The sequence below is a fragment of the Diprion similis genome, chromosome 1 (assembly GCF_021155765.1).
Source record: "Diprion similis isolate iyDipSimi1 chromosome 1, iyDipSimi1.1, whole genome shotgun sequence".
Classification (NCBI taxonomy): domain Eukaryota; kingdom Metazoa; phylum Arthropoda; class Insecta; order Hymenoptera; family Diprionidae; genus Diprion; species Diprion similis.
Window position 1 is genome coordinate 3,761,146 of NC_060105.1, and position 13,877 is coordinate 3,775,022.

The 13,877-nt window shown below is 42.8% G+C and overlaps 1 protein-coding gene across 3 annotated transcripts in view; it reads right to left on the reverse strand.

Annotated features, from left to right (window-relative positions):
• The window catches only part of LOC124410364 (pituitary homeobox homolog Ptx1), a 40,725-nt gene that overhangs the window by 24,119 nt on the left and 2,729 nt on the right, over window positions 1–13,877 (reverse strand). Inside the window, exon 1 of one of the 3 annotated variants that reach the window (XM_046888789.1) lies at window positions 531–897. The exons of 1 other annotated variant lie outside the window; for it this stretch is intronic. In XM_046888789.1, the coding sequence (XP_046744745.1) occupies window positions 531–822 (292 nt within the window). In that variant the 5' untranslated portion in view covers window positions 823–897. Of the gene's footprint in view, window positions 1–527; window positions 898–13,877 lie in introns of those variants that run through there. One more of the 3 variants, XM_046888703.1, reaches the window with a different exon arrangement.

Below are 13,877 nucleotides of genomic sequence, written 5' to 3' on the forward strand. Positions count from 1 at the left end.
GGTTCGTGTTTTCTGCACGGTATTAAAAAATTTGTAAAAATTCAATAAAATTTTGCACAAAGCTGCAAGCTTTACAATGAACAGATTACAAAAAAAAAAGAACGAATAAAAAACAATTTATTATTCAACCTTTTCTTTCTTTTTTTTTTCTTTTTTTGGTTTTTTTTTATCACCTCCGTATATCGTGTCAGCAGCAAGCAGCGGCGGGTGACGGACGCCCGCGCTGTTGCCTGCTTATCTGACTATTTCTACTGAAACTTTATCTCTCTCTCTGACAGCTGACAAAAACGTCATAAACAAGCGACTCGTTGCCGAGCCTTGGGCACGTCGCGGCCTTTCCCAATCCTACGAGCAGTATTTTTTTTTTTTTTTTTTTCTTTCTTTTTCTCTCCCTCACCATTGTAAACGTACCTAACATCTTCATTAATCGCACTTAATCACTCTCAACAAATGAATCGAATGCGTTACAAAAGAAAATGTTTTACTCTGTTAAGAAAAATTTTTTTCCAGTATTGTTAACGACTCACCACGTTTAAGTTTCTCCAATGGTTCGTGATGGAGCTGGTGGGAAGCCGAGGGGTGATGATGCATGGATGATGATCCATGATGCCCGGTAGAATGGAGGTCGTGGTGATGCATCGTCCCCTGGAGATGGTCCCCGTGGAGTCCGGCCATGGAGGCGGCGGCGGCGGCGGCATGCTGATGATGCTGTACCGATAGTCCCGTCGCCGATCCCGTTACGAGGTCCTGGAGGCAGAGGTCCGAGTTCCCACCCCCGCCCCCCGCGAGATCGAGGCCTCCTCCGCCTCCACCCCGCTCCATGCTGTAGAACGTGAGCGTCGTGTTGCTGTGGATGAACACCCCGCGTGTTTGCCACTAATCTCACTTCACTACCGTGTCGTTGTAATTATACCGTTTCCGCTTATCAACGGACGCGATTTTTTTCCTATAACCTATATATTATATACTCCTCGACATATATTTTCCTTCGGTGAAAATTTACTTCCACACCTCGATCTTCTTCTTGTCCGCCGGCGCTTGTGCAAAAGCGCGGCTTTTCTTTACCACCGTTCGTTACACAAGCGGGACCAAACTGATCTCGGTATCTTCGAGACGTTATAAAACATGTGTAACGATACTGCACTCTTCACTGATAAGAAAAAAAGGAAAATTATTGGAACGAAATATCGAATGGTAGGAGAAATAAAAGATATAAAAAAAAAAAAAAAAAAAAACAATTAGAAAAAAAATAGCACTTGTTACACGTAAGCACGCGTCGATCTCTCTCGTTCAATCTCGTCAAAGCGACGCGTGTATTGATAGATGTAAATATACAAGTATATATCACGATATACTTATTTAGCCACACTGTCTTAAAACACTGTCCGACATGTCTACGCGCGTAGCTTGATACTTGGACGAGTTTTCAAATTCGTCGAATTTGGAATTGGTGGTGAACTGCGAGTTGTAGGACAGATAGATGAGGATTACTGTAAGATAATCGAGGGTGAAAACAGGTGGTTGGTTTACTCTCAACTCCGTAATCTCAGGATCGCGTAGCGCACTTGCTTCCGTAACGTATAGTCGTGATCGGCGAGAGAAGAATTGCGAAAGAAAATACTTCCAAACTTCCAAAATACGTCGTCCGTGTATCAAAGGGTGTAAATAATCGTTACGTAATATCCGTCTCAACCTAGGCAGAGGCCGGGTTATCTGCACTCCCCGTAGCATCCGTTCACCATGTTTACTAAATCTCAGCACTTATAACACCCGATGACGCGTTTCCTTTTGCTCCTCAGGGTGGCGACGGCGGCTTAGGTGTTGGTGGTGGGGGTGGGGGTGTGGAGGTCGCACTTCCGTTGTATATCCTGGCGTGACACACCGCAACCGCACGTTCACCAAAGACAACGATGCTCACTTCCAAGATCCGTGGTCAGTCATCACAGGTGTATAAATAATGCGTGCACAGTCTGTTCTAGTTCTAGATCTATTTCTCGTTCTCGTTCTCGTTCCCGTTCTCGCGCGCGCAACGATACCCGTCGTTTCTCGTTGAAACCAAACCACCGTCGGGGGGGCAAGAGAACTCGACGTCGACGGTTCCGTTCAGCTTGCAAATAATCATGCACGTGGCGTTTCGGATTTGCACAGTCACGAACGCGGTGGAGGGAACTCGGAGGGTGCGAGGTCTCCAGGGAGGGACGGAGGAGGGGAGGTGAGGTATCACGGGGTTGCCTAGGAGGGGGTGAAAGGACCCCAAAGACGTACTCAACGTCACGGTGTACAAGAGTACCGTAGCAGCAGGTACAAACGTCAAAAGTCACCTCCTTGATATCCGACAACCTCTTCCGCGTCGTGTACGATCCACCACAACAAAAAAAAAAGGAAGACGACGATGAAAAAAACAACAACAAATTACAAAATCTCACTCTTACTTAACACTGTTATCGGCCGAGTCTCAGGTCTCAGTCCGATGAAACGCGTGAATGTAAATAAGTAGTCAGGTATGTGTGTAAGTTGTGTTACAAGCGCAGGCTGCAGGAGGCAGGCGTCAGGAAGTGGGTTGCCGGTGGCTCTAGGAAGTAGGTGGCCTGGGCCTAGGCGGGTGTAACGCGTTGTAGGTGTGGAGGTCCGTATAGAGGTGGGTTTCGCAAGGCTTAGCTGCTTGAGCCGACGGACTGCTAGCCGGCTTAAGTCTGTAAGTCGCGTAAGCCGCGTAGATCTAGTGGTCTTGGCTCCTGCCTGCACTGCCTCGCGCGCTCGCTTGCCGGCCGGCCTGACTGTCTGACTGCTCCTCTCTCCTGTCCCTGCCCTGGCCTTCTCACCCCCTCCCCTCCCCCTCGCCCTTCCACGCTACCGTCACCGCCACCGCCGCCACCGCCGCCGCCGCCGCCGCCGCCTCCTCCCCCTCCTCGTCCTCCCCTATCACCGCCCCTCTTCCCCCTGCAGCCCCCGCCTGGCATTGTACGCGCTGCGCTGCTTTCCGATCGACGGTGCTTGCATACGTGCAAAGAAAGCCCGGCTCTTTGGAGGTCGACGGTCATTCTTTCTCCGAAGCATTGAAACACGGTCTGTTTTACAACGATTCGAGTCTCGGCAAACTTTGAGGGGGGGTAAAAATTCCGGAGACGGTAGACGAGGGGGTGAGTGATAACGAGATCGCGGGCGCAAAAGCTCGCTCGTTTTGAATTTAACGGGTGCTATGAGTCGTCGTTGACGGTCTGCCGATCGGTGCTGCGTAAGGTAAGCCGGACGGAAAACGGTCCCCGCAAGCAAGTCGGTATCGCGCCGCGTTGAAAGGCGTATAGGCATAGGAATAGGTATAGGTATAGGTATAGGTATAGGTATAGGTATAGGTATATATACTTGGAATACCGAAGTGAGAGGAGATTGGGTGCGGGTGTAATGGGCGTTCTTCTTCTCTTCTGGCTCTTCTCTTATTTTTCGGGTGAACTTGCGGGGCAGTACATACGTCACCCCGGGTGCAGGCGACCGCCACCCGCCGCCTCGGCGTCCCTGCCCCGCGAGGAAGAAGAGACAAATGACAAGATGGCCACGCCCACCCGCCGCGGGGGCGGCGTCGTTATATTGCGAGCGCGACGCTCTCTCCCTCTCTCGCCCTCTCTCGCCCTCTCTCTTTCTCTCTCTGTCTCTCCGTCTCTCTCCGGCTACCAGATAACGCACACTGCTAAGCAGCCAGCGTACGTCAACCTGCAGCGGTGTAAAGGTATACACACCCACACCCACGTCCATGCCGGTGTACCTGCGTGGGTGGGGAGATTGTTGATTTTTGAGCAACGGAAATATATCAGCCTCCTATTGTGCGTTGTTCTCTCCGCTCGGTACTCGCGACGGACGCCGCGCGATCCGGAGGCAGGGGTGGGGGTTGAACTTGTTGTAGTTCGATAATTAAGGGATTACGAATCGCCGGTTTCTCGCCCCCCTCGCGTCTGGCTTCTCCCGAAGCGCCAACGCCGCCCCGTGTTACCCAACCGCACTGATTATTGGCTCTTTGATTATTGGCAAGCGTGATAATTATTCGCCAGCTCGATAATTAGCCGCTTGTAACGCGTCGCTCCTCGCAACTGAAATTTAACTGGAACCAGGTATATTTGGGTATACATATATAATCTGTCGCCCGTATATAGCTAATTGCACAACCATTGTCTAGAATTTGTTCACGTGTACTTTGACTGCTGTAAAAACGTAGATTATGTAATGTCGAAAAATGAAATTCATTTTACAGTATGACGTACAAGCTGTTTAATAATAAATAACCATATTATTATATGAACTATAAGCAGTTTGTACGGAAATTTTAATGAAAGTAATCTTTTACTCGGTAGTTCACAATGAATAATATTACTTTTCATAATCGAGAATAGGAAAATCAATTTCACGCGTCCCGGTTCGCTAGTAATTTTAAAAACTGCATAACAGGGATGTTTTATAATTACATTCGGTCTCTAAATTCTATTCTCTGATTTGTAACTATATCTTTTCCTTCATCCTTTCGTTCGAAAACACAAGATTTCTCGGAATTTGTAACACCCGATGCGCTTTCTTCCTAAACCTGAGCACCGGAGCACCCTGAGGGATGAACGGAGTGACGGGCAGAGCTATAAAGAGACTTATTGCAAAGACGTCGTAAAAAGTCGGGAAAAAAGAAGAGGAACAAACTTGATCCGCGTGAGGCTTGTTGGCTGTAACTGTTTCACCCAAATCAGGGCTCAAGGTTGTTGGTATTACCCTGTGTTTCGGGACAAGGGACTGTTTCCTCAATTCCGAAAAGACGCTAAAAATACGCACGCTGCATATTATCGAGCTTCTTCTCTGTCTCTCTGTCTCTCTCTGTCTATCCATTTTTTTTTTTTTTTTTTTTTATACCCAGAGATGTGAATTCTCTCTCCGCACGATGAGCTTTAGTCGTAATACCGGCAAGCCACCCTCATTCAGTGATAACAATTTGCCCTCTCATTTACAGCTGCCTAGACTTTCACTACCTCGTTACATCGAGATCTTCGTTATATTACAGTTTTAATGTGGGAATATTTTTTGTGAGTTAAGAAATCATTTTCAACCAAATATACCAAAGGTATGTTAAAAAATCCGTGACCATACTCTCGAGCTGTTGCAAAAACCTAAGATTTAACACTGTAGAGAATTTATCTTCGGTCGCTTGTATAATATTTTCCATTCGTATTTATCTAACACCTGTTCCGTCTACCAGCCTATAACGATTTTCAGGTGAATATTCGTTCATAGATTGTATCGAGACGCCGGTTAGCGTTTCACGCGTGTATAAAAAGTCGTAGCTACATAGGAAAAAGCGTGAGTCTCGAAACCGGGTGTCGTCGTGTCGTTACGCCGTTTCGTCTCTACAAATTTTATATCATTTTTACGAGGCATAAAGTCGTCCGAGAAAGCGGGAAAGAAATAGTCGAAGAAATCTCCTACGTGTGTATATATTCGGGGGTTGCCGAGTTAGCTTGGAGTTCTGTTTTCAGGTGGGGGTAGGAAGTAGGGGTCGTGATATCACGTGGGTGGCTGAATGGGCGGGGCGGAATTTCATCCCCCTCATTTTTAGGACGATGGTGGTGGCAACGAATGGTGGGGGAAGCACGTGGAGGGGATGAACGAAGCGAGAGAGAGAGAGAGAGAGAGAGAGAGAGACAGAGAGAAAGAGAGGGAGGCGGGCGTCATAACCCGCGGATAGGGCTCCATCAAAAAACGCTCGAATTTAATTAAAAAATTCAGAAGCCACAGAAAATTACGGGAGATTCAAACGTATTAGGGTGGGTATTAGCCCCGTGTCCGAGGACGTACGATCGGCGGGCCAGGCTTCGAAATTGTTGCGCAGGTCGTGTCCGACGGCTGTATCAAACAGACAGACACGCGAGTTATGTAATAAAGCAGCTGATTCCATCCCAAGGGTTGAACTTTCGCCATGAAACCCGGCGAGATTGAGTTCTGCCTCGATGTCCGCGATTTCGAAAAAAAAAAAATTGAAAAACAGCGGGAAGTCGGTGAGGGAAGAAGAAAAAATATCGGGATTCACCCGCGCGTCCCGGACGTTCCCCCCTTCAAATATACACATATGCCTATACCTCCTAACGAAAGGGGAGGAGGGAGTTGCGGGAATGATCGCGAACCGATTCGCTCGAGTGTGCGGACCGCGGGGGTGCGTTTGTCTTCTCGGGTGTTTTGATAAACGAGCCGGCGGGTGAACGTCATCTCTTTTCTATCTCGCAGCCGCCTTTCTCCCCAGGGTTCACCCCTCGCGACTTCTGCCTGCCTTCCTCCTCCTCCTCCTCCTCCTCCTCCTCCTCCTCGTCCTCTTCCTGCTCCTGATTCCAGTCCATCAATTTTCAATCACAAAGAGAACGTCTCCGCGCTTCGCGGTTATACGTGTTACACCATCAGTTCCTCTCTTCCCATAGGCCAGGAGCCCTCTTTCCCCCATTTTCCACCCTCATCCTTCCACCACCCCCTGTTTCCTCACTTCTCTGCGCCAGCTCGAGTTCTCTCATTTTCCCAAAAGACTGCCGTCACCCCCAACCCTTCGGGGGCGGCATCGCCAGCTAAGAAAAATAGTAAATAGAACTCGGTATATATGTATAGGTATATGTATAATGCTGTACGAGTAAATGCGAGTAAATGGAGCTATGGTGCTGGACTCGATCAAATTTCATCCATCTCCAACTAGTTCACGGATACCTACGCATCGTTTGATTTCATTATTTCATCTCTAGGGGTTTATTCTCGGTCGCGACTTTTTCCAATTTTCTGATGTGCGGATAATTGTTAGTTGGACTTCAACCACGTAAAAAATCGTTGAATCTGTCATCACAAGTTTTGAAAGCCAGTATTTATAGCATCTGTTCAGTCTTGAAACCAAAGAATATAAATATATATATATAGGTAGGATATATTATTAGAAAAATCGATGATTTATCATTATACACTTTGCCTTTTCCACCCTTCGTTTCCATTTCTGTATCGTAAAAAAACAAGCTCAAACAAATATTCCATACCGTTAACGAGTCGTAAGAAATTCAATAGGAATTACTTTCTTCCCGTACAGGTAAAACAAATCAAGCAATGACTATTCAATAATGCAAAGAACCTTGAATAACGCCAGAAGGACATGATCTGTCACGTAGATCAGACTGCAATCTACAAAAGTTACCCATCGATACCACAAACCATCTTTATTAGCGTACAATATAAAATTGGCATTATTCATTATTTATTTCTTATTTTTGCCTACATCAATTTTTCAATTTCATTACGATTTATGACACTCGAGATAATCCTTATCTCTAATGCAATCTGTACGCGTGTACATAATGTTATAAATCATACCGTGATCGACGTCGATTAGTATCCATCCATATCTCATTATACCATATTAACCAAATCGACTTTCCAATCAAGAATCACCCCCGCGCGATATTCCAGCCATTCCGTACTCCGTAAGAAAACAAAAAAAGAAAAAAAAAAAAAAAAGAAAAAAAGAAGATACATTAATAAAAAAAACTATCGCGCCTGGAACCCTCCAACCCCCGAGTAGAATAGAAAGGAAAAAAAAAAACTTTGTATAATAGGGGTTGAAAAAGCAACCTACCCTCGCGGTTCTCAAAAATAACTCTCATCTCGTTTACCGCCGCTGCACGTGCCTGCGGACGATCCGCGTCGCGCGCACCTTCTCCTCGAGCCGACGTAGCTGTGTGGGTGGGTCGTGGCTACGAATGTGTTTAAAGTCCGTGATATCGCCGCGGTTTCCCTGCGCCGCTTTCCGCAACAGCCAATGAAATCCCGCGGACGGGGCGGCGCCTGGGATTCCGGCCAACATGGCAGCCGCGGAAGTAACTCTCTTCTCTGTTTTTCCCGGGGATGCTTCGTCGGCGTTGGCACCTCCAGTGCGCGGTGGACACCCTCTTCTACCTGTCAATTTGTTGGCCGTACCGGCTTTCTCGTGACCGAAACTACTACCCCGAATCAACCTGTTCCTCGACACGCACCCCCTGCAACCCTCCGTTCTCGGCACCCCGAATATTATATATCTAACGTTCCGTTTCTTACCGTCGGTTGTATACCTGCAGCCCTTACAGGTGCGCCATTCCACCCCTAGTCGTAGTTTATACGAATTTAGTTTTCGACCACGTTGTGCTCCGAGGATCGTTTCATCCTGCGGTACATCAAATTTTTCAACTTTATTAACAATTTTATTTCAATTATTTCTCACATTGGGGTAGTTTGAAGTTCTCGATTATATCGGTTATATATGTATATAGGGATCGCATTAATATGTATACAACTATTTTTTTATTTAAGTCATTTTCATTCCTTATTTAGTTTTCTACATAAAGTATGATGTTTTGAGCCAGAAACTGCTCTTTCTACATTTTTTTCCATACTTTAGTTTTTCAAATCTATATTATACTTACATATTATTTTGTAATTTATAAATATATTCCCGGGAATATCATTACAGCCTAATTATATTTGAATCAAATAATCATAACTTGAAACTAAAGTCATAAGCCTTTACTGCCAGACGTGCAATTTGTTTAAATTTTAGTCATTACTTCAATCCGCGTCAATATTAGCAAGAAGAATTTAAATCGATACAAGATTTTCAATACTAAAAATATTAAATAATTCATAAAAATCTTAAGTAAAACCTGAACCTTGACGTTTTCACACGAATAAACGTAATGTTATGGGGATGGTTGTATTTTTGTGCAATATATGTATACAGTTGATTGGATACTACTTTCAGAAATTATTACAAATGATTCGTTCAACAGCTGCAACAAGAATTGAAACAAACAAGTCGCATTGACTGATTCGTATCAGATTTTCTGAGCAATAAATTTCCAACCTCATACGGAAATTATGCTCATACAATTATTCCACGCGATAAGAATCGCTATAATTAAGGTGTAATTTAATTTATCGTTAAATTACTAGCGGCGTAAATTTTTTGAGACGCGCGACGTGTCAATCGTCACAATTAAGTTCGAGGTCTGTACTGGAGTAACGCAAGATAACGATATTTAAGAGAATGATTGGCATTGAAGGAATTTTATACGTTCCGTTTCGCTTCTTTATCATCGAGTAATGTTTGCAAAATGAAAAATAAAATAAAACAAAAAAAAAAAAAAAATTGCTCCGAGTGTCAATAATCATGCGGTCGTTGATTGTGGCTATTTTTCGATGCTATCACAGGCGCGTCAACAAATGTAATAAAGATTAAACGCGTGCCACATATATATATATATATATATATATATATATATATGTACAGAGGAACGCAAGTCATAGCGGTAAAAATGAATATCAAAAGTCCAATTCGCAAGTTATACAACAGAGTGAGGAAAAAAAAAAGAAAATAAAAATTCTCATCCGTTTGGCAAAAATACACGTAGCGTGATAAAATGGAAAGTAAAAAAAAAAAAAAAAAGAATAGAATTTTTTTTAATTGTCTGGAAAAAATAATTATCGGTCTTCCTCGACGGCCGGGTCCAGAGTAACATAATAATTTTTCGGCAATTCCCTCGACGATTTCTATCGATATATCTAATTTCGAAATCGCGTTTCTTATGTTTAAATACGTGTAAGTACCTTTGTACGCGAGGAAAATGGTAAAGAATAGATTTCTTTAATCACCTCGGCTAATCTCTTCTGTGTAGATAATGCGCTTCGTAATAACTGCAACGAAGTTTATGCTATTCACGTTGCGAACTGCGGAGCCGAATATGGACGGCATTAACTTACACCAAGGCTTACCTACCGTTGCAAATTATATTTCCGTGTAGGTAGGTTGGTAGGTAGGTATGTCGCAACAAAGGATTATCTTACTTTTGTACGAAAAATAATTACACCTTTTGCTCGACGCTAGCCGAGCATGTGTGTCCGAATAAACATACCTAAACACATACGTGGATGTATAAATGAAAATGTATAGGTAGCCCGGTGCGGCACGATATTAATGACGTATAATAACAATATCAATTTGCCCCCAACTCATATGATTACCTTACACCCGGCAAGCTTATTAATTATACTCCGCATGTGCATACGGTAACTTTTTATCCGAGCCTTATATTGTGTAAAAATATATTTCGCGGTAACAAATTGCTTTTAGTTAATATTTTCCACCGCGTATTGTATAAAAGAGATTCGATAATTCCTACCTATAGACTTTGCGGTTATGCGTTCTATCAGAAAACGCAGCGTCTGACCCAACAAGCCACTTTTACTACTCGTCGTTCGAATACCAGAGTTCAAACGCTTCGCGTATCACGGAATATAATTTCGAATTACGATGACCACAAACAATGAGCTAATTTAATTTTAGATTTTTAGAATTAAGATTTAATCTGAAATTGATTATTTTTGGTCCTCCTTAACTTCGAGCATTGACTAAAGAACAATTTTTCAAAGAGTAAAGTCAATCGATTTTCACTATCTTAAAAGTATTGCCAAACATTGCTTCGAGCAGTTGACAAAATCTAACTACGCCTCAAAAATTTTCAACAAAACTGTGTAAAAACGAAAAATACAGTAATAAAAAAATTATGACAATAAAGCCTATTAAAAAAATTTTGATCACGTCAATATTTCATTTTCAATTTTCATAAATTGCGATGCACTCGCTGGGGGTAAAAATTGTTTAAGAAACTCGATACGGTTGGCCTCGCACCCCGGCATGCTTTCGGAGTAATCGAGGCGTACCGCTCTTCTTCTATATAAGGGTTTTTCTCTCGGATATTTTCCAAGGAATTGGATGGAGGTCGAATTGGGGGTGGGGGTGAACTTGGGGGAAACCCAACTCACACACACCGTAAAGACGTGCGTATAAATGTAACGTGTACACGGCCATATATCCAAGGAGAGACGCGGGTCCGTGGCCGGATCCTCGTTCATCATTCTCTTAGCTGCGGGCAAGCTGGGGAATATTCATAGACCTTAACCCTCTTTGCCCCTCTTTTCTCGACAACGTTTCCTCGGTTCACATCTTTTTCCTTTTTCTCGCCACGTACGTATGTACGTACGTATACTTTTTCTCATTAAATATGTGATTGTAGAAAAATATGGTCAAGAGAGTATTATTTAAGAATGACAAAAAAAGAATCGATTATCAATTAAACCGATCATTTTTTCACGATTAATAGAATATAATCGATTATTTTTTCCCACAATCGCTTATTCTTTTTTACTCCCATGAACGATGCAATATAATATCGTTTTATGTGATTTTAAAGTATCAATCATTATCATTGTCTTACTCGCTAAGTACCTAATTGATACAGTAAGTAAAAGATAAATGAATATTTTCAACTAAAATTGAAAAATATTCTTAATGAAACTATAAATTATCAAAAAAATTTTACCGCTCTTAAGACTACATACTGAAATTTATGAAATTTGGTTACATGTGCAACGTTTCAAAAAAATACGAAACAACCGATTAATTTTTACTAATTCAACCAAGTAGACATGTTCGATTAATTTTTTGGACTTGAATCGTCGATGCATCAATTATTTTCTAGCTTACTGGCCATCGCTTTTACTACTATTATCATTATCATTATCATTATCATCATCATATATTCACATGTCTATAGCGCTCGAGGTTCTTCATTCTCCTGGTATTTAATTAAATCCACATCGATGAAAAAATTAGAACGTCTTCACCAATTTTATTCACCGCGTGTTTATGCACATATTATACCTATACCAATGCAATAGATGCGGCGATTTAGCATATCGCTTATAGGAAACAACCAACTGCTCCGACGATCTCGTCCCCGATAGCGGGCATAGATGTGCATTTCACCCGGGAAGCCTGACTTGGCTCGAAAATGACTGACAGGTCATAAAAGTTTATCGGTGCCCCGCTAGCTCGCGTCGGTCGCTCACTTTTACACACAAACAGAAACACAAGCTCACAAGCACATCCACCCCCCCACCCCCCACACACGAACACACACGTTTATACAGCGTCGTGACGCTATCGCTCTTTGCGCCTTCACGCGCTACGCAAATACCACTGGAATGATGAAACGCAGCCGCCCTTGCTTACTTACCTATACCAGTCTACATACTTATAGGTGTAATGTATAAGGTAAGTACACTGTGTAATGTACTGTGCACCGTAAAAATTCGATGGCCATTCCAACAGTTTTTTTTTTTTTTTTTTTTTTTTTCAATTTATTTTATTTCTTTTATTTCAAATTCTCTTCCCCTTTTTTCATCCTTACACGTAAAAACCGAAGTAACGATCCGATCGGCAGCAGCAGCAGCAAAATAAAAAAAAACAAACAAATTATTTGTTGCTGATAACGATTTGACGATTCGTTGTTATCTGTAGGCATAGCGTTTAAACTTTTGAGTCAGCACTTTTTCACTACTTATATATCTTTTTTTTTCTCTCCTCTTTTTATAGTCAGTTTATAAATATTTACATTACGGTATATAAATACAATATACCTATACATACCTCAAATTCTACGAGTTGAGAATTTCAGGCGCCAGTATGATGTGACAGATAATTTTTAATTTATTTATTATTATTTATTATTTATTTTTCCCCGTTTCCAAACACAGATTGCAAAGACAAACTTTCAAAAATTGTACAATTACATTATTTTCAACTGTCGTATCGTCTGCTGTTTATCACAATTACGTCCTTTAGATTCTTTAATTCCTTTAAATGTATGTACGAAATACAATCTATCCTTTATAAAAAATTTCGCGTCAAGGTATAAATGGGATGTGCTTTTTGCGATTATACATATAGGTATAAGCTCGGCTCTGGGATCTCAACCGGGGTGGTTTAACTGTGCGTAGGAAGTTGAGGATTCGTGGGAACCCGGCCACGCGCCCTTATTTCTAGGGTAGTTCTGCGGGCCGTCGGCCACCCTAGTCGCGCACTCAACGAGCCACGGAGGTGGAAAATGTGACGGATAACATATCCACTGGATACGTAACAATTATGACGGGCGAGCAAAGTGACAGTTCGTCCTACGCCTCCTATTCCAAACCTTCGCCTGTATCACGCGTGTTTCACTCTACGTAATCTGACTATTTCACGCCTCATGGATCCGCATTAAATAAGGGTCCCGGGAAATTAGTGCGATGCCGATACGTACTCGCGCATGCGAAAACCCGATACGATATAACGTACGAGATGCGATCCGTCCAAGTTCCGCGTCTCAATTTCACGAGAAGCAATCAACAATTCTTCTAATCTATCCTACCTGAAAACGATTTCTTTTCAAATATTCGCTACTTGTAAACATTAATTTAAATTCTATTCCACTTTTCTGACTTCTGTGATCATATAAACTACCCCCCCTCCGCCCCCCGCCCCGCCCCCTCGCCGCTCAAAAAAAAAAAAATGGAATAATCAAAAAATCTTTTAAAAAAAAACGAGACACAAATTGACATTATCGTTTACAGGAAATACGCAAAACGTGATAGAAGAGGAGAAAGGAATTAAAAAAAAAAAAAAAAAAAAAAAAAAACAAGGCATCGGCAGGTATTATTGTATGTGTACATACCTTGTACAACGTGAAACTGTTGCACGTCGGGATTATGCCTACGAAAATATCCATTTTAGTAGACAATAAAATCGGGACGTACGCCAGTACGGCGAGAGTGTTATTTTAGGTAATCCAAGGGCGCAGGAAGGGAGGAGGGCGACAGAAAACCCGGCATCCGAGGGCGAAGAGACCCTCGAGGTAATCTTGGCTCGCTCTCGCGGATGGCACGCTTTGATCCCCTGGCTCGCCGATCCGGCACGCTCCTCCTGTTCAACGAGATGGCTCACACATTCCCTATAATTAGGACTGCCTAATTAGCGGATA